At 36.3% G+C, this 24,567-nt stretch overlaps 1 protein-coding gene across 3 annotated transcripts in view; it reads right to left on the reverse strand.

Moving 5' to 3' along the window:
* MLLT10 (MLLT10 histone lysine methyltransferase DOT1L cofactor) overlaps positions 1–24,567 on the reverse strand; it is a 130,059-nt gene that overhangs the window by 15,246 nt on the left and 90,246 nt on the right. For all 3 annotated transcript variants that reach the window (XM_061468291.1, XM_061468288.1, XM_061468290.1), the window contains exons 12-14: positions 21,370–21,548; positions 5,174–5,291; positions 3,750–3,822 (exon numbers count right to left, since the gene is read on the reverse strand). In XM_061468291.1, the coding sequence (XP_061324275.1) occupies positions 3,750–3,822; positions 5,174–5,291; positions 21,370–21,548 (370 nt within the window). The remainder of the gene's footprint in view (positions 1–3,749; positions 3,823–5,173; positions 5,292–21,369; positions 21,549–24,567) is intronic.

The raw sequence follows: 24,567 nt of genomic DNA on the forward strand, positions 1-24,567 counted from the left end.
TCAGTGTATTTCTGACTTGGGATTCTGGCCTCATGTGTGCATGGTTCCATTTCTCACACAGGACCAACACCAAAGCCCACTAATTGGGCTGGCCGGTGGATTTTGGTTGGTTAGTTTGTTTTGTATTCCTATCAACTGCAGTGAGCTCAGATTCAGATTCTTACGTATTAGTTATTCCTGTGAGCAGTAACTATTGGTGCCATTACAGGATCACAGCCATGTTGTTCTACGTGTAGTGCAGACTTAGCAACAAGACCACCAGAGTCCCAGTACAGGACGACATACAGAGTTCAGGAAATCAGTGTGCTAATTATGATTAGCGTAATAAGCAGTGGTCACAGCACATTAGCTACCTAATGACTGTCAAGCGTTTTGCAGGCACCAGAGCAAAGCAATTTTTAGAGAAAAGGTTTTAAGTAGGTGACTTAAGAGTCTGTAAGTATTTATAAATAACTCCCCTTTTACATACAGGATGAAAGAAGAAAAACACTTGTTAAAACAAAAAGCCCTGATGAATGGGTAACCAAGGTAGTGCTTTTTGACAAGAGATGACAACTCAACAGCATTTAACAGTTCAGCACAGACATGGCAAAAACACCCTTAAAACTAGTTGTTTACACAATGTGCTGAAGTGATAAGACGGAAGGTTTATGCAGCAACACTCTGAACAGATGTACTTCACTCCACACAAACACCACATTTTAAAAAACAAAAGAAAAATAAAACACAATACACAATCAAAACGAAAACCAGAAAACAAAATGCAGAAAAACACCACGACTCCCCCCAGCAACTTCCTTCTCTGTAGGCATGCTTTTGAAGGGCGAATAAGCTACTCTAACAGATTGCACCATTTGCATTATAAATCACCAACAAAATTCTTCTTGGGCTTACGACTGTTTTGTATCAATTTCACAAAGATAGAAACAAAGCAACACATGACTCTATAACCCTCTGCAATCCTTCACTGGAAGTCTGTATAGAAGGAGAAAAAAAAAATCAAATCTAGATTTTCATGTATCGCAACTTTAGTCAGTCCATCCTTCTCCCAGCTGAACTCACCCACTAGACATGATCTTGCATATAGGGATAAATCCTTATTTCAAATAATATGTAACCATAGTTTCCAACAGGATTATAAATGTGCTATATACACGGGTCCAATGCTGTCACTGAGAGGGGAATCCCTTGCTTCATGTTTCATACTTTGCTTACTTTCAAAACTGGTTTTTGTTTAATCCCGCAGTACAGTTAATCATACTCTTATAGTATTAATTGGAATTTAGATATTAAGGCATACGGGCATTTAGACAGAGGCATACGTACATATTTTGATGCAGGTATTTACATAATACATTTTAAAATCAAAGGTTAAGTATAGGGTAAAAAAAGTTCAGGTGCCACCTTGGGAAACATAGCAATTCCTTTGCAAAACAGAAACAGCTCACATATACCAAGCATATTTATATTTCTCATATATATATATTAAAATCTTAAATATGACAGCTTAAACATTACACTGTGGTTATATAGAGGAACAAAGATATAACAATATGGATCCGAAATGACCATACAGCTCATGAGTCACATATGTCTTCTCCAAAAAGCTGTGTCATCAACAGCAAACAATTGTTTCTGCAAGTGTTTTTATTTTAAGCAACTATTTGAAAATGACATGGTTCTTGTGGAGAAGTGTGTTATTTATGTATCTCATAAGCTTCAAAGGGAACAGAGTCAGAACTTGCAGGAAAATAATGGTAACAGACAAAGCAGGTAACATTCAGAGTTGCCAAGTTTTCAGACGGCAGATTTTTGAAGTTACCTTTTAAATCACTACAAACGGTCTTTTAAATAATCATTTTTATATACACACTACATATATATAAAAACCAAAAATATTTAATTGGGGCAGGTGTGGAATTTGCTACACATTTTAGAAACACTGACGTACGTCTGCTCTTCCTTATTACACAAACCAGGGGTGAAATTCGCTGACTACTGAACTGAATGGCTAACTTATCTAAATTTTTTCCATGCTAGGTACTTCAGACCAAGTTTTTCTATCTTTCCATTTTGGAACTACAGCAGTAATTTCTCCTCCACCACCCCTCCCCCCCACACCTTTTCTGTCTTGTTCTTGGACAAATCTACTGCCAAGCAAAAGCTATCTGCTCTTTGCGAAATACTACAGCTTCCATATGCTGAAGGAAGCTCTGCAATAGTGGACTGAGGTGGCCTTTGTATCATCGAAACCAGCTGAAATTTGACCATGTTGTGAGTGCTGGAATGTATATATCCTGAATACACACTCCATAGAAGCATCATACTTAAGGAGTTTAGCTTCTCAGATATTCTACGTAAAATACAGCCTGTACGCAACTTACGGCCTACCACAAATCGTATAAAGACAAAGTCTTTGCATATTAACTAAGAAGACATTAAAACTTGTAATTACCACAACATGTATGCGGAGGAGAACTACTTAATCAAAATCAGAAGTTCTGGAATTTCCTAATTGTTGAGCATTTCCCTCTGCAAAATTCTCTTAACTTACTTGGTTGTATATATACAAACCCATTTCTTACATATACAAAGATTTATATGCTAATGTAAATATATGCTATTTATATCAGGAACACAATCTAAACTGATTTGTAAATTCTCTTTTTATTGTCTTAGAGGCAACACATATTGGAAAGCTGAAAAGCCAGTTCATGACTCGTTAATAGCACCTAAGTACTATAATGGATATTCTCACCCCATTCGACAAGAAGTCGTTTTTGATTAATGAAGGAATATAATACAAGATCAACAACACCAGCCATGTACATTAAATTATCTAATTTGGAGGTATTTATTATAAATTACTGTAATAAACACATGCTGTAACAATCAAATTCATTGTTACAATGCTGTATCTTGTAACTACCATTTTTTTAGGTGTCCTAAAATCCTTTTTAAGATAAAATCCCAGTGGTGAGCCTCCAAGCAAAAAAACAAAACAAAACAAAACAAATAGTAATAACACTGTAAAATCTAATTCATATGGAATAAAAATAGTCTTTTGAAAACAAAGGTTCACTCTAAAATACAGGGAAAATATTACTGAAGTATTTAAAAGACAATATTGAAATTTTAACAGCAAGTATTTTAAAACAAAATAACATGATGTAATTCTAGCAGAATTCTCATGCCAAACTTCAGTAGTAGAGGTGAAATGCAGCAGGACAAAAAAGGTATTTCCCCACCCCCCACGCGAGAACTGTTGCATATTTTGAAGTGGTGATGGATAAGGAAGAAAATATTTGATTGATATTTTTAATGATATTTAACTACTCAGACCACCTTATTCCCCTGATCATTGTAGTCTTAAATCTACGGGATTTTGGAATTTTTGCAAATAAGATTAAAAATAACTAATCTGAGATAAGTAGTACATGTGGAGTAAATCATAGATAAATCCGTCTAAAGCAAGTCTCCATTTCCAACATAAAGTCCTTCATTTGTAAACCTAATTTCAGTTGATATAAAAGTAAATTTCAGCACATTTTTTAGCTATCTGGACATATTAGGGTTTTGGGATTTTTTTATATCCACAGAAAAATAAATGTATGCACACGTGTGCGTACACACACACACAAATATATAGGCTTTTAAAACACTTATGTATTACTAGTAAAAAGACAGTGAAGTTTCCAAATCTTAAAACATTTCCTTTGCCTGCACTCCCCAATGTAAATAATGCTTACCGTGGTGAGAGACTTCCTCTGGGTGAACCTCCTCTGCCAACAAGGCTGCGGCTATTATCTCCGAGATCTTGATCTGCAGTGTAAATATTTCACAGCTGATAAATCGACTCGTCTGAGATAAGAGTTTTAGAGCTGATGCAGATATTTTAAAAATACCTTAAATCTCAACTTCTATCTGTAGTTACTGCTGAAGAGCGAATACGTAACTAGTTTAAGATTGCTGAACTGTATCATGTAAGGTGTTGTCCTTACACATTTCTGAGGCTGTACCAGGCCATGGATTATGTTCACTTCTTTCATTCCTTTCAGTTTTACAGCACAGAAGCGTGGTTTGCATTTGCAGTACCCTCCCCTCAGCCACTTTTAATTTGTACGGTGAAAGTAATGAATCACAGCTGTGGACAGCTAATCTGTATGCTTATCACAGCAAATCCTGATGCTCTGTATTTTTTTAACACTTTGCATCCCAAAACAACTCATAAAATATGGAACGCATTAAACTTGCTGCTGCCGTCTAACAAGCACACCTTATTCTGCAAATTTACTGAAAACTTTATGAAAGCGTGTAATTCACTAATTCCTATTTATAAGCAGAAGCATAGGAAAGACCCTCGCTAGAAAGGTAGTAAAACAAACAAAAAAGGCCTCATTAAATACACAAAAACGTTTTGCTTGGAAGGACTCAAAAGGGTTATTTTCCCTATGGCCTCTCAATAAAATAACCCTATCTGCCGCCTTCAAGGCTGCCCTCCCCCCATTCTGAGTCAAGCGACCTCCGACCTCTTGGAGGGCAAAGACATGACTGATCCATTCTTGGTAAACTGCTAAACTCATTCCCTTCCCCCAGACAGGCATGGCTACCAGGACATGTCAACAAATCCTTACCCGGGAAGGAGACAAAGCAAAGCCCGCAGCTCATTAAAACCAACGAGGAGAGCCAGCGGACCCAAATGCCAACCGGTAAATATTCACAAGATTATTAAATGCTGCGCAAGTTCTCTAACGGGATCTCTTTCACACCGAGTTGTATGTAATGCAATTTCATGAATTATGCAAATAAAGGTTTCAGCTATTCACGACAAAACCCAGAGCTCTGTTACTCTCCTTGCAAAGAGCTCCGAACTGAACACATCAATCACAGAAGTCACAGGAGACATTGTTGCATTCCTGCCTGCTGATGGCTCTGCTTAAACATTTACATTTCAGGGACTAAAAAAAAGGGGAAAAAAAAAAGGGGGAAGAAAAAAAAGGTGGGGGGGGGGAGGAAACCCGCGCTGTTCTGCAGGACAACCGAGAATTTCCTTCCAGCACATCACAACTTTATACAGATGCTGAGCAGGGTTCAAAAATAAAATTCCACAATCTTTTCAAGAACACCAAAGTCTGTAAAGTTGCACCTTTGTCACCAGCAGCAGGACGCTTACCTGCTTGGCTGTTGTCAGCCTGAGCTATAAGCGCTGCCATTGCTGAATTTGGATTCAGCCTATTGCCGTACATGTGGGATGGTGGCAGACTGAGAGATGATCCAGGTAGGGTGTTTGCCTGCAAGAAACCAATTAGTACTTGAATCCCTTTCATAAAAAAGAGGGAGAAATGCTAAATATATTTTAAAGAATATATTCATAATACACAATTATTATTTTAAGTTCAATGTTTTCTAAAACCAATATATTTAAAAGAAAAAATACTCATTTCCATTCATCAGTATAGAAATAAAATTGCAGCACTCTGAAAATGTATCAAGCTTTAAAGCATGATTTACTTGTTATTGGCAAGACCTGTTAACTAGAAAGAACCCCTTCCAATGTAAAAATTACTGCAGTAAATATTAAAAAGTACCTAAAATGCATTTTTAAAACAACCCCAGTGTAGCAGGATGGGTAGCCTTCCCCGCAATCCTGAAGTATGCACTCAATGCTAGGATCATGTGGTTATCCTACTAATTATTTAATCTTATTAAACCATTTACAAAATAAGGGCAGGTAGACAACAGATGTCTCACAAATGCCTGGGTTCCTTACATCACAAGCCGGCTGTGGAGGTCAAAAGGTCCAACTTTCAGCTCTGTAAGTTTAACTACACAGAGCCATATTTCCTTTGCTCGACTCCGTCATTAGTAAAACCTGCACACTATTTTGTTACTTCCTATTTTGATAGACTTGGAAGCCTGGTGTTTTTTTGTTTTGTTTTGTTTTTATTTTAAAGAACGCAAACAGCCATTACAAGTATGTTTTCTATACAATAGGGGGCTCAGGGAATCACAGCTTTGCCCTGACCCCATATAAGGAACTGTATTTTTGGCAGTTGGCCAGCTCTACTTATTGAAGAGCTCCCAAAGTTTGTGTTCATTCATGTTGCTAACCACAATTCTGAAGGTCTCTGCTGGGACTTGTGCCAAACAAGCGAAAATGAACCCTTAAACAGATGAAGCTAAGGAGGCTGGCCAAAATCTTGCATAATCCAATGCAATAAAAATACCTTCTTCCTTGGCTGCTTACGCTTTTTGCCTTTCGAAGAAAAGATTTGTGTTAAATGCCGAGTTGCAGGGACAGGCAATCAAAGAAAAAAAAAGGCACTGCCTTATTAAAAAGGCATTTTCCTACCTGATGAAAAAAATTACTTCAGAACAAAGCAAGGACTGCAATACTTGGGGGAGGGGGAAGTCAAAGACACACAACTGGTGTTATCACTGGTCTTAAAATGAATCTTTTAAGAAAATGTAAACAACCTTTACTTGGGGGGGGGGGGGGGGAACGACAAAAAATGGAGGTGAACAGTAAGAAACTCAATTTGTGGGACATTTTGACATGTATAACTGCACACAAGAGACAGAGGAAACATACTGGTTATTACAGCAAAATATTACAGAGTATAAACTATGTCTCTGGAAAGAATCACACACTACCATTAAGTTTTGGCTTTCAGCCAACATATTAAACTTGATGAATGGACTTTTATGAATTCACACAACTGTTTTCAATGATGCTTTATTTACTATATACTGGTGAGAAATTGTGCCTGATACTTATATTCTTCTACTCTCACAAAGTTAAAAAAAGCCACAAGTAATTATTTACAATGATCAGGGTTTTTTCACTTCTCAGTTTAAAGGTACATGCACAAGATTGCAAAAACGACAGTTTCACTCCAAATGTGGCTGTTATTTCCCTTTTTTAAGGAACTGCATGTCTTTTCTAGAATTAATGTGAATTAGTTTTGAATCTTAAAAATACTACAGGCATTTCCACCTACCCAGATATAACAGCTTCCAGAAGTACAGCACGTATTAGTACTTTAACACTTACTGATGACGGCAGCAAGACCACACAGCTCCTGCTATATTCCTTAATAAGTGCCTATTCCAATTCAACTATTTAGTAACCTACAGCTGTTTTCCTCTCAAAACCAAAACTAACTTCAAAAGCAAAGTCGTTTTCTGTCAAATCCTTTCACTGAAGAAACCTTACAGAATGGAATTTTACAAGATTCAACCATTATTTGCTCCCATTTCTAAGAGACGAGACTACCAAAATAAAATATATATACTTCATTTAAATAAACTGGTTGAAGTTATGAATTCTACTAATACAGTTCGTGCCTTTTAGGTTTTTTAACTACAAACACCCGGTCTTATTTCTGTTCAGGTTTTGAATAATATTATTTTATAAAACAATTCTCAATTCTAGTAAGTGTACTACTCACATTTTAAACAGAAGCTGCTATACTTTTACTCTGCGTAAGCTTCACTGCAAAGTTGCTTAAAACTGCAATAGCAACTATATATTAATTTATGATGGAAGGGCAGCTATAATCAGCAAGGCAAATACATGTTTATTTGATTGAAACATGACCAAATAGCTTTAAGAACTTTCTAAAAGTATCTGAGTATCTTGAAAGGAGTTCCTAAAGTCTCTTGAGTAACCATCACATCACAAAAGACATCAAAGGAATTAAACAATGTTTGCTAAGTGGGTTGATACAACAGATCAAAAGACTTAAACAACATCTAAGAACTTGAGTTTTTTCACAAGTGGTGGTTCACCCTAAACTTAACCCCTGTTTATACTTTAAAATAATAGTAAAGGTGTCCTACAACAAGTTGGAACTACAGAAGTTCTAGTGCCATCATGTATCCTAAGCAACTCTCAAAGGAAAAAGTCACATTAATAAAACTGTTCAAGTAAGCTGAAGGTAAATAAAAAACTTTGAAAATACTTTCCTTAAATGGCAAGGTAAAATGACAAGAATAACGATTTGCAAAGCTTTATTACATATGTGACGACTTCATCTGACAGGAAAGTAGAGAAGGTGGAGGAGTGCTACATTATTTAAAGGTGAAATAGAAGCTTCGTGTTTCACTCGCAGTCGAAACAAGCTGTAGCTAGCATTTATTAAAAATGCGCAATCATCCTGTCAATACATATTAAGGTCATGGGACTGAAACATATTCTAAAATGTAGAACTTTTAAAGCTGTATGATTCTTTATTTCAGCTGATTCTGTTTACATACTCAATACAATACATGATCAAAATGTATGAACTAATGAAATAAAGAGACTGCTAAGTATTTATTTTGAAAAGGCAGCAAATTTTCCTGAAAGATTTTAGCAGCAGGATTTCAGCCCATTTAGAGGTATAGCATACCCTGCTTTCATTTATGGCATGTTCAATAAATCAGTAAAGCAATAAGCAGCGGAGCAGCACTGAAGGAAGATACACTGCAATTCACGGAATGCCCAAGTGCAGTAAGAATAAATGATTGATATTTGATTGATGCCTAAAAACACTTCTTCTACAGCAAGAAAGTGCAACTATATTCTTTCATTAGAAGAACAGGACTTGAAACTTAACTAAATTTAACTTGTATATATACATATCCTCTGAAGTATTTGAAGTAGTTTGGTATTTGCTTGCATCACTCCAAAACTGTATTTTACTGTAACAGTGTGACTATAAAACTTTCCAAGTTGACAACTATTTGCATTCATAACTGGATATTTACTTAAGTTTCCAGGGAAAACAGCTTCTTCATTTCAAAAGTTATTATGTTCTTTAAACAAAAAAAAAAAAAAAAAAACCAACAACAAAACCAAACAACAAAAAACAAACCACCAAAGGGCTGCAAAATGGTACAATACTTAGGTGTACACAATTAGATTAGGTCTCAAACATTTAAGAACCTTTGAGCATGCCTATTCCCCTGTACCTTTCAAGTTCTATGCTATGAAATATTTTCTGATAACAGGCCTCATTTCTGCATCAGCTCCACACCAGTAAGGTTTTAATACTCAGCGTGTGATGAGAGATGAAACCAAGTGTGAACAACTTTCGGGTCCCATGAGTAGGCTGACTGTTGAAGCTGTCAGGTTCAATTGCATCATTCCACATTATTCAATGCCCCAAACTGCTCCCTAATTGTTAGGGGCTTAACATATTCAAAACTATTGTTTAGGCTAATGCTGAAATGCCTACAGTTGAGTTTCCATAAAGAAAGGGGAGGGATTTAATTGTAGTTAAACCATTACTGAACTCTCCTCCTTTCATGATAGGACAACATGGATGGCTGGAACAACCAATTCCAAGATGCTTCTTAATCAGTTTATACCCAGTCAACATCCCATTTCCTCTCTGCTTTAAAAATAGTCATTGCTATATTGTAGCTTTGCATTATATCATGGTGATGCTTTACAATTAGTGACAGTTCACCTAATTACCTACTTCAGCTAATATATATTTGTCAACAATAATTTCAAAGGTTATTTTTATTTCTTGTTTAAAATAAAAACATTGCTCCTGTACTGTCTATACCCCTTAGAGTATGAGTACCAGATGAATGCGGTTGGGGTCATGCTATCTACCAATCATTCTAGGTTCTTCATCACAGCACGATGCTGTGATAGAAGCTGCAAAACTACCCTTTGTTCCTATTAACACAAAGCAATCAAGAGCACTAGATATCGCCAGCAACTATTTCTCATGGCCAGCTACCATCAGAAAGTATAAAAAATGTTAATGCACATGAAGTTGCAAGCTAAATTTTCTGCGAGCTATCCTGCTACACTTCTGAGAAGACATCACTACTCCTTTCCATGCAATTGCCTTTTTTCATGACATATGGAAGGAAATTCAAGTACTAGGCCGGCTGCTTGCTAAGTTACCTTAAGCTGATGTATTTTGGTCAATGATAAGCAACATTTAGCAGAACAATGTACTATTGAAAATAACATCAAAATTAAAACCTGCATTGCAATTAAATGAGCTAAGATATGAAAACATATTAATGCTATGTACATAATGATAATAAAAAATTGATAATACATATAAACTAACTGCTTTACTTGAGAAGTGAGAAGAGATGCTTATCAAGTGACAGCAGCAAAAGCAACCTGGCCTTATGTTTCCTAGCTTAACTTCGGAAGTGAATAAAAGTGATTTTTATCCCGAGAATTTTTATGGCCAGTTATGTAGCGGAGAGCATGCAACCGCTGTTTTTTCTTGGCTTTCTTGCTGTTTCTTTCAATGCAATGGGAAGAATGTGTTAATGCTTCCTTTTATTGTCTCAGTACTTCTGGTATCATCTTCAACTTCATTTAGGAGATGTGGAGGGACCACGGCTACATATCATCACTTGCCTTCTCTGAAATCTGTTATTCATCTGGGATGCCACTATACCCCATAGAAGGGTGGTCAGACTGCAATTAATTGCAGGAATGCAAACAGGTTTCTAGGACGCCTAAGTTCTGCCACATCAACAGCTTTTCATGTATCACAATGCCTGAATATTTTCACCCCAAACATGGAATTTGTTTATAAATCTTATCTAGACCTTGTTTCCAATGGAAAAAAAAAAATCCAAATTCCTGTTTATTTTCCTATATGCCAAGAAATACAGATGGAGTCAAGGACGGAATTGAGGACAACATAGAAATTCCTTAATAAAAATCTATTTCCACGTTTCTTCTGAAAACCATCATATGACTTTTCAAAATAACTAACACAACACAAAATAAAACTAAAATGCAGCATGATAAACACTGTATTTTAAATAAACCAATAATTGCATTTACACCTTCTTAATTTATTCTTTGGCTTTCATAGTTGTAAGTTGAACATAACTGATTTTCAAACAAACTCTACTGACTTCTTTACTAAAATAGCCTCCAGTACTACTGATGACTGAAAGCAGAAGGTGTACTTTTTACAGGCAACCTCACCTCACCTGCTATCACACATACATCATGAATATGGGTCAGCCCAAACATTCACTGTAGTCTTTTACTCATTCTATGAAAGGAATACTGGAATTGAAAAGATAACCCTTCCCATATGCCACCATTACCATCCAAGCACTTTGAAGTCCTTAAAGTTTGGGTTTGGTTTGCTTAAGACAGATAATCAAGGTGCAAATTTACTATCAGTGTTTTCATTAACTGGCTAAAATAAAGGAATTAACTGAAAAGCTTAATTAGGAGGCTGGAAAAGTTGAAATCAGAAAAAGCGTTCATGATATCTTAAAAGACAAAAGCAACTTTTCAATCACAAAGAGCATTAATTACAAATTTATAAATTACTGTAATCAAAATCTGTCAGGAAAACTGTGTACGTGACATGTAAAATCATCCGATGGGTACATTATTCACATCATTAGTAATTTTTATGTTAGTAGTAAAAATAAGTACTTCAAACTTCTAGCTGTAATGAAGACCCTTGTTTATGAATAAGCAAATAATCAAATACTGTCTCTGAGAATCGTTTTGAGTGAATGTATAAATAAATCCTTCCATTAAATGAAACCATCTATAACCTTCAAACAGCAGCACTCAAGTATTTTCCAAGAAGGGCATGAATGAATGCAACTGGGAAACACAGTGGGATTTGAAAGGCAAAATGAAAAATTAATGGCACACCTACAGAAACTAATTTATACCTCTGCCCAGTGTACAACAAGGGCACATCAAGTCATTAAAAAACACATGGGTACAAGGTCTATCTTCCAATAATGTGCAAAAGCTATAACCTCGACTGTACTACCAGTTTACTCATCTCTTCCATGCTAAACTGAACATTATATAAAATTTTAACCAATTAAAATCTATTTATTTATAAATTAGACATAAAAAAGACTTGTATAATGACTTAGTAGAATGTTACCTCATTAAGAGGGTTTGCTGCATGTTTGTTTTGTTTTTAAAAAAGGAGGCTATACAGAGATAAGACCCTGTGAGTCCTCCACCTCCCCCACAAACCTGACTGAAACCAGAGCTATAGTTTCAACACAAATCCCTTTTACCTCAAGTTTATTCCTCCATCCTTTCCATCTACTTCTGTCTTCCATAGCACTTAACCTGTATGTGCTCTGCATAGACAATGGAAGCAGTATCTTACCCGAGAATCTGTTTTCCTTAAGAACATTAACCTCTCTATCAGGAATCACAATTTCATTCTCATATTGACTAGCCAAAAGAATGACTTGATTAGGGAACAAACCCAGTATACCCATATAGCAATTTATTTTCTTCACGAGTATTCTAAAGAAAGCCAGACACTCTAATATAGGAAACAATGGATCTGAAAGAACAGTAACTACTTTAAAGAGCATCTATAATTTCAAAAATAGTAGTAATAATCAGCCACTTATGCAAAAACACAGGTATTTTAACTTTCTAAATAAACCCCAATAGTCTTTACTATCTAAGTAAAAACCTACTGTAGCATAATTACTGCTGTGTAAAAATGCTTGCAAGATTCCCAACATTTTATACAAGGTCTATACGGGCACTGCCTCAGCAACGAACTTTGCAGCTTGTAACAAAGCATATACCATGTATATACACTTGAAATCGTTTTCAAACCTAAACATTTGTTTTTATTTAAATATTTTTATTTTCACATTTTTCATGTTCAACACCATTACTATTGTCTCAGGCAGCTAAACTGAAGTAGTGCTACACTCAGTTCAACGAAGAGGTCAATGTGCCTCAGTTGCCTGGAGACTGATGGTTGCTACAGCAGCACCCGATAAGCCAAGCTAAATAAGCTTCAGCTTGAAGGCAGAAAACATTTATTGCTAGACCGAAACATTGATGCAGTAGTCTCAGCATGCAGCACTGTGAAAATCATGTAACCGTATTTCAGACTACCTGTATACTGCACTACGTCTGTGTGAAGACAATCTTACTGAAGCTAGAGGAAAATGCAAAAAGTAAAGATTTTAATAGGGCTAAATACTAGATTACTTGCAACTATGATTCCTTTGTTCTTCTAGTTGAGTCACATGTTAGAAGGAATTTTCCCTCTGGCTGTAAATTCTTCCTCCTTGCTACTCTCTTCCACCCCCATCCCGAAAATCCTCAGTTAGATCAAATGAGAAGAAAATTATATTTTTACCTGTTTTGCCTAGAACTAACAAAGAATTAGAACAGCTTTTAAGTGACAAACAATAAAATTTAGGTGGAGAAGCCTTTACTAGCCTGGTTCTTCCACATTTTGGAAGGAAAGTCACTATTTTGCACTGACATCTTACACCACAAAACCAAACCCCCCTCTGTCTTTTACATACTGAGGGATGCATCTAGCACACTTTCTAAACCTATCAGCACTGGCAATTTCCTGTCGCAATGAGTCCCAAGGATGAGCAACACACTCTATTGAGAATTCTTTCTTTTTTTCTGGATATGCCAGCTTTTCCTTTTGTATCTCCTTCTTAAGTTATAAGGAGAACCGAGTAATTTCAGTATCCAACAGTCTGTGATCCATGTTCATATTTTACCTTTGACACCGTGGGTAGGAACCTCTTTTGAGCAATTGTACCATCAAGAGGTGTTTTGATAGTCACATAAAATACATTAATTGGTTTTCATGCATCCACTATTTCTATTGATTAGATAATTCTAGTACTGCAGTAAGGATTTAATTTCCCTTTTCTGGAATGATGCTGCTTAAACCAAACCATACAATATCATGATCTCCAGATGTTTCATTATTCTCTTGTTAATTACCACACATATTTAATGTCATACAAATCACTCTTAGAAAGACAAACCCAGAAAATACAACCAAACTGACCACAAATTCAACTACAAATCATACTGTTTATCTGCAGAAAGGATCACTTAAGTCTAGATTACACTGAGTTAATTAGTATCAGCAAAAGACTGGTATGACTTCATGGCATGACTACCAGAGGAAGTATATTTTTGAGAAATTTAGCAATATACTAACATATTGTTGTAAGTGCTGTCTATTCTTTACATAATGACTGATCTAAAGCATGACAGGTTTCTCTATAAGGCACCCACCCTTTACTAGCTTTGCAGATAAGCAACAGAAATCTGTACTACCTGCATTCTGAACTTTGTAAAAGAGCTATTCTGGCATTCAACAGCTCAACTACTTCCAAAGTAAGAAACAGACTTCTAGAAGTGGCCTGAAAAAAATCTTAAAAGAGCATAAGGGTCTTCCTAAGTTATGGAAATAATCTCTGATTACATGTCTAATGTAATTTACCATAATTAGGATAAGTTACTTTACACCGCAAGAAAGGATTATTCCTTACATAGGTTTGTTGGCATCATTTCCAAGTCTCTAGTTTTAAGTCTTAAAATGTTCCAATCCAAAGGTAATGTAAATTCTAAATACTTCAGATACTATGCGTACCTTGGGGAGCTTAAGCAGCCAACCATCTAGTACTGCAGGTTACTTAACGTCTGAGAGTGTCACACAGGAATGTCCTAGAACTGATTGCAGTTTGTCTTTTTTTGTGTGTGTGCATTCATTCTGCACCCTGAAGAGAAGTGCATCAAACAATGACAGCTAATAAACCTGCCATTTTCTAGGGTACCCACAGCGAGAATGGTACAGAAAATTCCCTTAAACAGACTTACACTTTCGCCAGCCCCAAAAACTTCAGGTGCTTAACCTGAAACTTTCCTTCCTCACTCACATTTACTTATTTACTTTGAGCTGAATAGCCAATTTAAAGCAAAAAAAAAAAAAAAAGGCAGAAAACAGTACATTTCTCTGAGCAAGACAGGAGTATCTGCCTTGCCCATGCTGAATTTGAGAATATGAGATCTTTATTTCCACGTTACAGCTGCATGAAAACATCCAAATCTCGCCTACTGAAGACTTGCAGAAAAACCTTTCAAATTGAATTTTCAGCACAGATCACTCACTGTAGGTGTACTCTTGAATTTCCTCATAATTCCTCCCCTGTTTTGGAAGGTATAAATAAGATTGCTCCCAAAACTGTTCCTAACTTCTCTGCTGATAGGGTCAAGAGCCAAGAACAGAGTTCCTTTTTCCTGTATTTTCACTTATTTTCCCATGGTTGCTAGAACAGAAAAAAAAAAGGAAGAGAATGTTTCCCTTCATGGCATGTAAAATGATATGCAATCTTGAACTGTGACAAGCAAAACCCCCACCGCAAGAGAAAGTAGTGTAAACTAGTGCTATGAAGAAAGAACAGAGAACTAGAAAGATATAAATTTAGGGACTAGACTAATTAAGAAAGTGAGAAAATAACCACCAGAGGACAGAAGCATCTGAAACACCAGGTGCCCTAAATTCAGAATCTGAAAAGTTCTCAAGATTCCTGAGCTTTCACATTCCTATATTGTTAACAAATTACTCCAAAACTATCGGAAAAATAAGCCTTATCTCCCACTAAAAGCGGGATCAAAGGAGGACAGCCACCACTGTATGAATGCTAAAGAAAACCTTGCTGGTTTTCTACTGCTCCTAAGGGGCATGAAGCCAAACCAACCTCAGAAGGGACAATGGAAGTGGTAAAAGCAAACTTACTTCACTTAGAATGGCAACTGAGTAGCAGCACCTACATTCCCAATTAACACACCTCCATCATGGAGGCAATAGTTCATTACACCATGCTGAAGTGGACCCATCATGCCACCACAAATAAAACCAGGACTAAAAAGAGTAACTTCCCTATCTCTGTGCAAGCCATAAGGACTGCTGTTACAGATACTTCTTGTCCTTTTCTTTCTCTTTGTTAGCTGCTTCTGAGGCAAAGGAAGCACAGCGAATGAAGGAAGAGATGGGAACTTGGGAAGAAAATAAAACAGAAGCTGCAGAGGAAGAAAATCAGCTTAAAAAAGAAAGAGGAATACACTTACAAAAACCGTATTTTCTCTGTCCTACAAAAAACAAAATAATCTTTTGGATTGTATCTGTAAAACAGGTTAGTGACAAGTATGCGCTGTATTGCTTGAAACTGACTCTTAATGGAGTCACCAAGAGCACAGACACCATCACATGGGAGAATAAAAAGAAAAAAAACCTACAGTCACAGTTTGATCATGTTAAATTTCCACAGTAAGAATTAATCCTGAAAAACTCTGAATAGACTGAGATTACAATATTGTAAAGACTGTATATTACTGAATCATATAGTATCAGCACTGAAGAGTCAGTGAGCTACAAACATTTAAAGTAAAAGGCTGCAAGTCTTTAAAAAAAACACCAAAACACTACATGCCATTTCCACTCCCACTAAAAATACTACTGAAATGAGATTACAGGACACTTAAATGCATTTTTTTCTTAAAAGGAATATAGTCTTAGAGATGGCTTTAATAATTAATGACTGGCAGAAAACCCAGTCAAAACCCCTTACTCCCATTTCTGCAGTCTGATCTTGCATTTGGAACATAAAGACCCCAGAAACAAATTACTACAGTGCACTACCAGGGTAATTTCACCCATTTAAGTCATCAAGAAGAAAAGACAGCTCAAGCTATTTCAATCTCAATCTCAAGTAGCAAACATTTCATTATAAAATCTACAAAGTCAAAATGAAAAAAAAAAAAAATTAATCTAACAGCCACCGTTTCCTGATGAGCAGAAAGCAAATCCAAAACAACAAAACAGGCTGACAAACATTTTTGCTGTCATTATGAAACACAATGAAATCTTTGAGATAAAATCTGAGCATAGGATCTCAGAGGGGTGTAACTTGTGACTTGGCTTAATAAAAATCCAAATGCAAAAAAGTGATTTTTCTCCACAACAGAGCACACATTGATATTTATGCAAAAGTTGAAGACAAGACTTCTGAGAGAAGACAGAAGCATGGGATATACTAACTTGCTGTGACATGCAAAACCAGCAATATCAACAAACATCAATCAGCAAATGTTTGTGCTGGTTGTACCTTCCCTCCTGTATCCCTTTTTTTCCTGTATTCTTGTAATTGTTCAATGCTTTGTTATGCTAATAAAGCCTCATTGAATTAAGCAGTGTGACCTACCTGAGTCTATACACAAGACATACAAAAAAAGAGGAAGAGGATGCAAAAAAATCCGCATTTCCAGCAAGTGGCATTTTTAGTAGACCACTGATTCCCACCTGGTGAGGAACACCATCATTTAAATTCAGTTATGTCACAGCATGGAACACAAGCTAATAATCTCTTCTGGATTTATGAGATTGGAATAAAAATTATAAGTGGCACAAGAGAGAAAATGAGACACAAAAGATGATTGCAGCAAGGCCCATACTGCGCTTTTGTCTTAAAAACAAACAAATAGAAACACAGTATGTGAACTATCATACTAGACAATAGAATGAAATAAACAAAATCCAGAATTTTAAAGTTGCTGGAGTTTTTTTAAGCTCTAAAATCAGTGTTGTTTAGTTGCTGAAGGAAAAAGCAGCACTTGGGGGTTTTATATGGCCATAGCAGTTATTAAAAAATAACAAAAGGCACAGTAGTATTACTTAATTTTCTCATTTTATGGCAGTTGCCATCAATTGCTTCCAAGTTTTTTTAATACTAAGAAAAAATTTTCTGTATTAGATTTCTACCATAATCTTCTATGAAAAACAATTAAGCCAATTTTCAGACTAATTCTATGGAAGTATTTTTGTTTTCCAAGATTTTCTCTTTACAATTTCTTAATGCCCTTGCTTTAAAAAGAAAGGATGCAAAAAATCCCTCCAAAAACATCAAAATTCATGATGATCCCAAAACTGTAATTACAAATACCCAACAGAGATCTAAGAAAACTTAACAGCTGAAATCCTAGAGGAGTGCACCTTAGCAGCACATCTTTAAGGCTATTCCAATTTTTAGTACTATTCCAACCACATGTCTGCCATCCTGACCAGCCACCTAAGCAACCAAAGTTTGGTCACACTTGCTCTCTTAACCGATAGTTTAAATAAAACCTGTTTTTTTAAATCGTACTTTTTATCTGCTATAGAGGCAGCACAAGCTTACCTTAACTTCTAACTACTGTATGCACACCAAGGACTTTGGTTGATTTAATTAGAACACTACACAAAACATATACTAGCACAACGTTATTTGAAGACTTTCATGTTCAAGAGGTGGGTAAGCACTGAGAATATAGCCACAAGAGCCCAGCACTCTGATGAAACTTTGCAGGACCTAGGAGGGCAAAACCCTAACACCCGAAGCATAATCACTCATTTATGCTAACTGCATGGAGAAAAATGGTGGATTAGGCTCTCTTGACTGAGTCTCTTCAATCACTAGTAAGGACCTCATGAACTTAAAAAGACCCCGGAGCCCAGGAAAACAAAAACACATTACAGGTGGTTGTCCTGAATTAGTGTGACTCAAAGACACTTCCAGCAGGAAGACCTGCTTGGTATTTTTAAGTCTTGGAAGTTGGGAAAAAGCATCATTGCCTGGTGCAATGACAGAAGCGGCACCAATCCTAAACCTCAAACAGGACATGAAAGTACTTAATATTTTAAAATTTATAATAGACATCCATCTTCTTTCTCGTCCGTGCCAGAAAGTACTATGTAAACTCATTTTCCCCATGAATGAGGAAGAACTATGTCAATGGACCGTAAAATCACCTGACTGTTCACTTCTTGCCACTACAGCTTCTTTGTAGGAAGTTTCTCACAAAAAAACAAACTACCACAAAACAAACAAACAAGCAAGCCCTAACACCAAACCAGAAAGGTGACAGTAACCTGTTAATGGATGCCAGACAAAAAGGAAAAGTGCCAGTCTAACTGCAAATGGTGAAGATAGGGAATACAGAAGAGGAAAAAGATTGGGACAGCAAATATACAGGTGCCTTGGCTGTAAAGCGTAACTTAAGAGACATGTCATGCTATACAGCTTACCAGAGGTGTGATGTTTGGTCGAAATATCAGTGCCTGTATAACAGTTCAGACGTTGGAAGGACCATGTTCAAATTCATTTGTTGACACCACTGATGTAGGAAAATCAAAGACTATGCCTTTACCAATTTCCTACAGCAGGCACTAGTTAACCTAGTGTAGTCCTAGAATCACTGAAGTAGCGTAGGACTACATTAATTCTCAGTGCACACAGACAGCCCCTTTGAGGCTGTCAAACAAAACTTCTCGCCATTGGAACCTCCCTTTATAGGTTCAGAGCCAAAAGACTCTTTAAAAGGTTGTACCTCTGAATAAGATCCTGACAAGTAAATCTATGACCACTTGAAAACATGTACTCAGGTAAGATACACAGCTCCAGAGATGGGTGATGGGGGACACACAACAACAACAACACCAAAAATGGCACATCTCCCAAAAAACAGAGCCAAAGGAAGAACAGGAATTTTAAGCACTTAACCTATAGAGGGCTCTAATTCATCTACACACTAAGAGGAAGTACATCTCCTAGGGTATACGTCTCCTTTTTGTAACAATATGAAGAAAAAAAATGTGTGATATTTCTGTTCCTCCTGCTAAATATGGGCTCTGTCCTATTGCTTACTGAATGCGTTTATCCTCTGACAGAGTTTATCAAACAGAAGTGATGGTGCACAATTCTTGCTTACTTTATTTTTCCGTGTCAACTGTGATTTTAAACACCTTTGTCTTGTCCCTTCTCAGTGTCTCTTTTTCAGGCCAAGAATCCTAAGCTATTTACACATTCCTTATAAAGATGCTGCTCCTTGCCGGTATTCCCTCCATGGTTCTTCTGGCACCCCTTCTGATATCTACTCTATATGTTTTGAATAGAAACTGCCTTCTTCCTTTAACAGTAACTTCATTTTCCCTCTTACCACCTTGTCAACACAGGCTGGTGAGGTCTTTCAGCAGTCTGGGACAGCTCATCTTCAGAATAGCTTACTCCATAACCTAGCATAACCAGCAAGCATAGCTGCTCCTCCTCCTCATTTTCCTAGATCATTTATTAGTACATTGAGCTGTACAAAAGGCCACAAAGCTGATCTTTCCAAGACTCTCATGCTAAACCTCTCCACTGTGAAAACTGAGCATCTACTTGTTTCATTTTTTTTAAATTTTTATTTTGTTACTAAACTAAACTATGACACTACCTCTCTCCTTATCTCCACAAAAAAAAAAAAAACCTCCCTTCACAAAAGCTACACTGCCTTTTCACCAAAGCATCACATTTTTAATTGATTTCTTTAAAATATATCAATTTGTGCAACACAGATGTCACCCAATTTTGGGTGGAACTGGCGAACAGATTCTAAAGTTACAAGACTGAAGTCACACAGACTAGCATAAAGCAGGCCTTATTTCCTTAGGAAACCAGTCCAGAAGAATTATGTAAAAATATGAACTGCTACCTATAGCCACAAAGTGTTAGTTGATATTGAAATGTATTCTATGTTGGCCTGCACATAGTATTTCTGCTATACATATGTGCTATACACACACGTATGTACCATACACACACAAGTATGTACCTATTAAACCTGATTTTAATTCTTCAGGTTTATGTCCACTATCTTCAATCACTGTACACTCTACAAATTAGAAGTTGATTGCTTATACGCACACACAAAAAAAGATATATTTGATGCATTAATCGTAAAACATATTCCCACCAGAAAACAACAAATACAAGAAACACAGAGAATAAAAAACATACTATCCAGTAGAGTATTCCTTCGTACTTGCACTCTAACCATGATAGCTTTCTACAGCTATAACTTCATACTCTCTTCTTGCCTTGATAAATGCAATCTTACCAAACTTAAATTCATACAAAATACTACCATAAAGATAGATTTTCTGATTCATTACTTTGACTACATCACCCTTCCACACTCCCTTAACACCTCTCTTATTCCTTCACCATCAAACAGGAACTACATGTCTTAATTTGTATGATCTTTCAGATATACAGCTATAGCACACACGTCAACTTTCATTTGATATCAAGATGACTGCCTTGGCCACCTCTTTGCCAGGGCTAGCCTTCATTGTCCATTCATCAAATTTTCCAAATAAACCTCTGTTCTTTAACTAAAACCAGCATTTTGGCATGAAACAGGCAAACGTTTATGGTTTCCTCTCTTAAATCCTTTGTTACAACATTGTTCTGATAACAGACATTGGTTAGAGCACTGATGAATTGCAACTGCCATTTATGCTGCTAGTCATAACACAGTCATTATTACTACACACTTCCACAGAGCATCTTTTAAAATCTATGTGCTCTACAAAGATGGAACTACGTAATCATATGGGGAACTTCTAGTCACTGTAACATTTTCATAACAAACACAATACTTATCAACCTATTTTCCAAACAAATTATTGTTTCTTTTAACATTAAAAACAAGTAGGTCAATAACATGGTTTGCTATCTTAAACTCTTGTGATAGTTTACCTGAGTTGCAGCAACAACAGTAGTTACAGAAGGCGCAGTTGAAGGTGATAGAGCTCCCACTTGCTGCAAGTGGCCTGAAGCCTGCTGAGGTAAATGAGAACTGGAAACGGGGGTGCTAGATCCTGAGCCAGATACTGCATTTGGAAATGATACTGCTACATCATTGCTGCTAAAAATACCTGAAAAAAAAATTACAAAAACAATTACATGCATCTCTCTCTCTTCCCCTCCATTTTCTAGTAACCATGTAAATAACGCAGTAGAAAATCAACCAAGACAAATAAGATCACTTAATACATAATGCAGAAAGCTCTGTGTTGAAATTCTAACCATGCTGATTGATAAAAATGCTCTCGTTATTTGACATTCTACAGTTCAGGGAACACAGACTGATTCAGTTCTAAGTTTTTGTAAAACGTGTGATAAATCAAATATTTATGTGCATTACAAACTGCTCAAATATTAACAGTAGCAGGAATTTCGGCTAAAATGCCTGCCTTCAACTGAGTCTGCTGTTTAGAGTTTGTTCAATAATTACTATGAAATTAAGTAGATAATGATATATAACTATATAACTGAAAATATACAATACAAATGGAAAAATACTTTTTAACTTTAAAGTAAAATGTTTCTAAACAACATATATTTATTCAAAACTGTATTTTTGGCAACTAAGGATTGCTTGTGTATTTTCAGAAAAATATTGACAGCAAGTCTGAGGACAAAGTACTCGGATTTGCTGGTAGAACTGGTGGCATTTCATTTACTCGCAAACTAAAACTCCATCCATGATCTACAAATGCTTGACTAACATTTCTGCTAGAACAGCCAACAAGTAAATGACTAAACATGTTAACACTAGTCAGATTTGTACATTAACAATTTAAATAGGAAGAGTTCATACCCCTCTGTGAAGCCATTACTTCTGTTGATCTACATGCAGGGTAAAGTTCATTATACAGGTTGGGGAAAAATCCCTACTGACCAGAAGCCCAGGACAAGAAGTAGTACCTGTCTATGAAACCGTTAGGCTCCACGTGCATTAGATAAGTGAGCTGTCAGCTGGCCAAGGAATATCAAGCATGGTAGCACTGAACTGCAGTTAGAGGAAGAGTGCCACAGGGAGTAAACAGAAGTAGAATGAACATGGTTAGATCAAAAAAAGCAACAGAACTGAAATGCCAGTTAGAAGGCAAAGGGTGGAGCTAGTTTGTCACTCATACAAATAATGATTTGAAGAAGGCAGTGACAATAAGAAGATAAGCAAATGTTAAAACACAACTCGCCACCCAGCAGTCCCTCCGAGAAAAGGCAGCGAAGGGAGACTATCATCATCCAAACCCACACATAATACGCAAACACTGATGCATCTTCAATTCCCTGCCTCTATTAACTGTCAAGAAAGTAGAAGAGAAAACCAGCCAGACCCAACAGGGAAAGAAGATACAGAAAAACAGCTGAAGACACATTCCAACAACACTTTTTTCCTGCCTAACTGATGTTAGTGACTTCCTGTCATCTTCTCCCCAGTCTCTTTATCACAGAAGAATTCCATACCTGCTCTGCCTTTCTATTGACCCTCATATCTTTCTCCATTTAGCACACCTTCTTTGGTCATCTTCCCCTCCCTTTGTTTTTTTTTTTGGTCACCATTCCAAAAATCTACAGTTAATGCATTACTATCAGTTAAGATCTTGTAAGTATTTACTTTGTTATAACCTTTCTCCAGTTATGTCTGACTCATCTACCTATACAGTAAATTTGGATCCTGCTCTTGATTTCTGTCTACACACCAGCAAAATGAACATGATCGACAAACAGCCTCACTACTGAGTCTGCTCTTAAAAGTGATACAACTACAACCACAAAAACTGAAATATACCCCAGATCCTCTAGCGATTGCACTTTTTTTTCAATTTGCTTTCAATCAGAGATTGAAAATGAATGAAAAGGCTAAGATTTTTAACCCTCTTTTTTTAAAACAAATATAAAAAAGTTCTTTAAAAATACGAGATTCTCAGGCAATTATCTGGCTCCAGGAACTGTGAATTTTAAGAATAAAAGTAATTAAATATCACAACAGTTATGATCAAATCATAAGAGCTCATCAGTACAAATGCTATCACTCTCATAAAATGTCAACGATAACAGGAGAAAGCAAATTTTTTGGTGGGAGTCAAGTAAAGGTGAAAGATATTTTGCCAGAAAGGTGAAACAACTGCAATTTTTTTAAGCTACTGTAGATTTTTTCCTCAGTTTTTCAAACTCTTACATATTTAGTAACTGCAGAGCTTCTGCTGCTTCTACTTTAATTATAAGGTTTATTCTTCCTCTTAAAAATAAAATTCTGGAATACAACAGAATTGTAAAATCAAGGGCATAAAACTATTTCAAAACAAAGACAAGCAGTAAACTAGTTTGCCAATGGAATGAGGTAAGCTATTATTTGCTGATAGTAGTAGCAGTAGTACTAGAAACACTTGTTCTTTGTTGCTGTTGCAAAATACAGGACAAATATGACCTATCTGCACACTCTTTTTGGGCTATCTATTAAGTGATACCTTACTTAATACATGAAGTACATGCACCTTCTGGAACTACTCGTGCAACCAATATATTACTCCATACAAGCATTAAAAGAACTGTACGCTGAACATACAAATAAATGCTAGATTTTACACCACTAAAAAAAAATAAACAAAAAGAAAACAAAACCCAAACCTGCATAAAACCTACGTGCATACCATATTAGAAAGCCAAGAAAGTGCATATTTAAAATCTCAAACATATCAAGTTGTCCTTTTGGGGGTTGGGGAGAGATAAATCACTCTCTGGATCAGGACGACATAATAATGAAAGCCTGAACAAATCACTATAAACCACATTAATGTTTAAAACAAACAAACCACCTTGAAGTCCTTCCCATACTACTGAAAAGCCAAATAGCTATAGCTTCTGATGAACAGCACCGTGTAATTTGCCAGAGGCATAAACAGCATGGTTAAATACAATCTTCAGCATTTTAAATAGAACACAGTTCTCCAACCACAGGAGGAAATGGACATGTAACACTATTCAGGTAAAGTCTGATCATGCTTAACACCACTAATACAGCTACAGAACATGGTTTCAGGTTTTGACAGATAAAATGCACATATAGTCTGCATTGCACCTCTGGACAACAAATAACTGCCTGCT

This window comes from Pezoporus flaviventris, unplaced genomic scaffold (genome assembly GCF_033815535.1).
Source record: "Pezoporus flaviventris isolate CSIRO_AGI_PZ_B2104156 unplaced genomic scaffold, CSIRO_AGI_Pfla_v1 ptg000047l, whole genome shotgun sequence".
In the NCBI taxonomy this organism is placed as follows: Eukaryota; Metazoa; Chordata; class Aves; order Psittaciformes; family Psittacidae; genus Pezoporus; species Pezoporus flaviventris.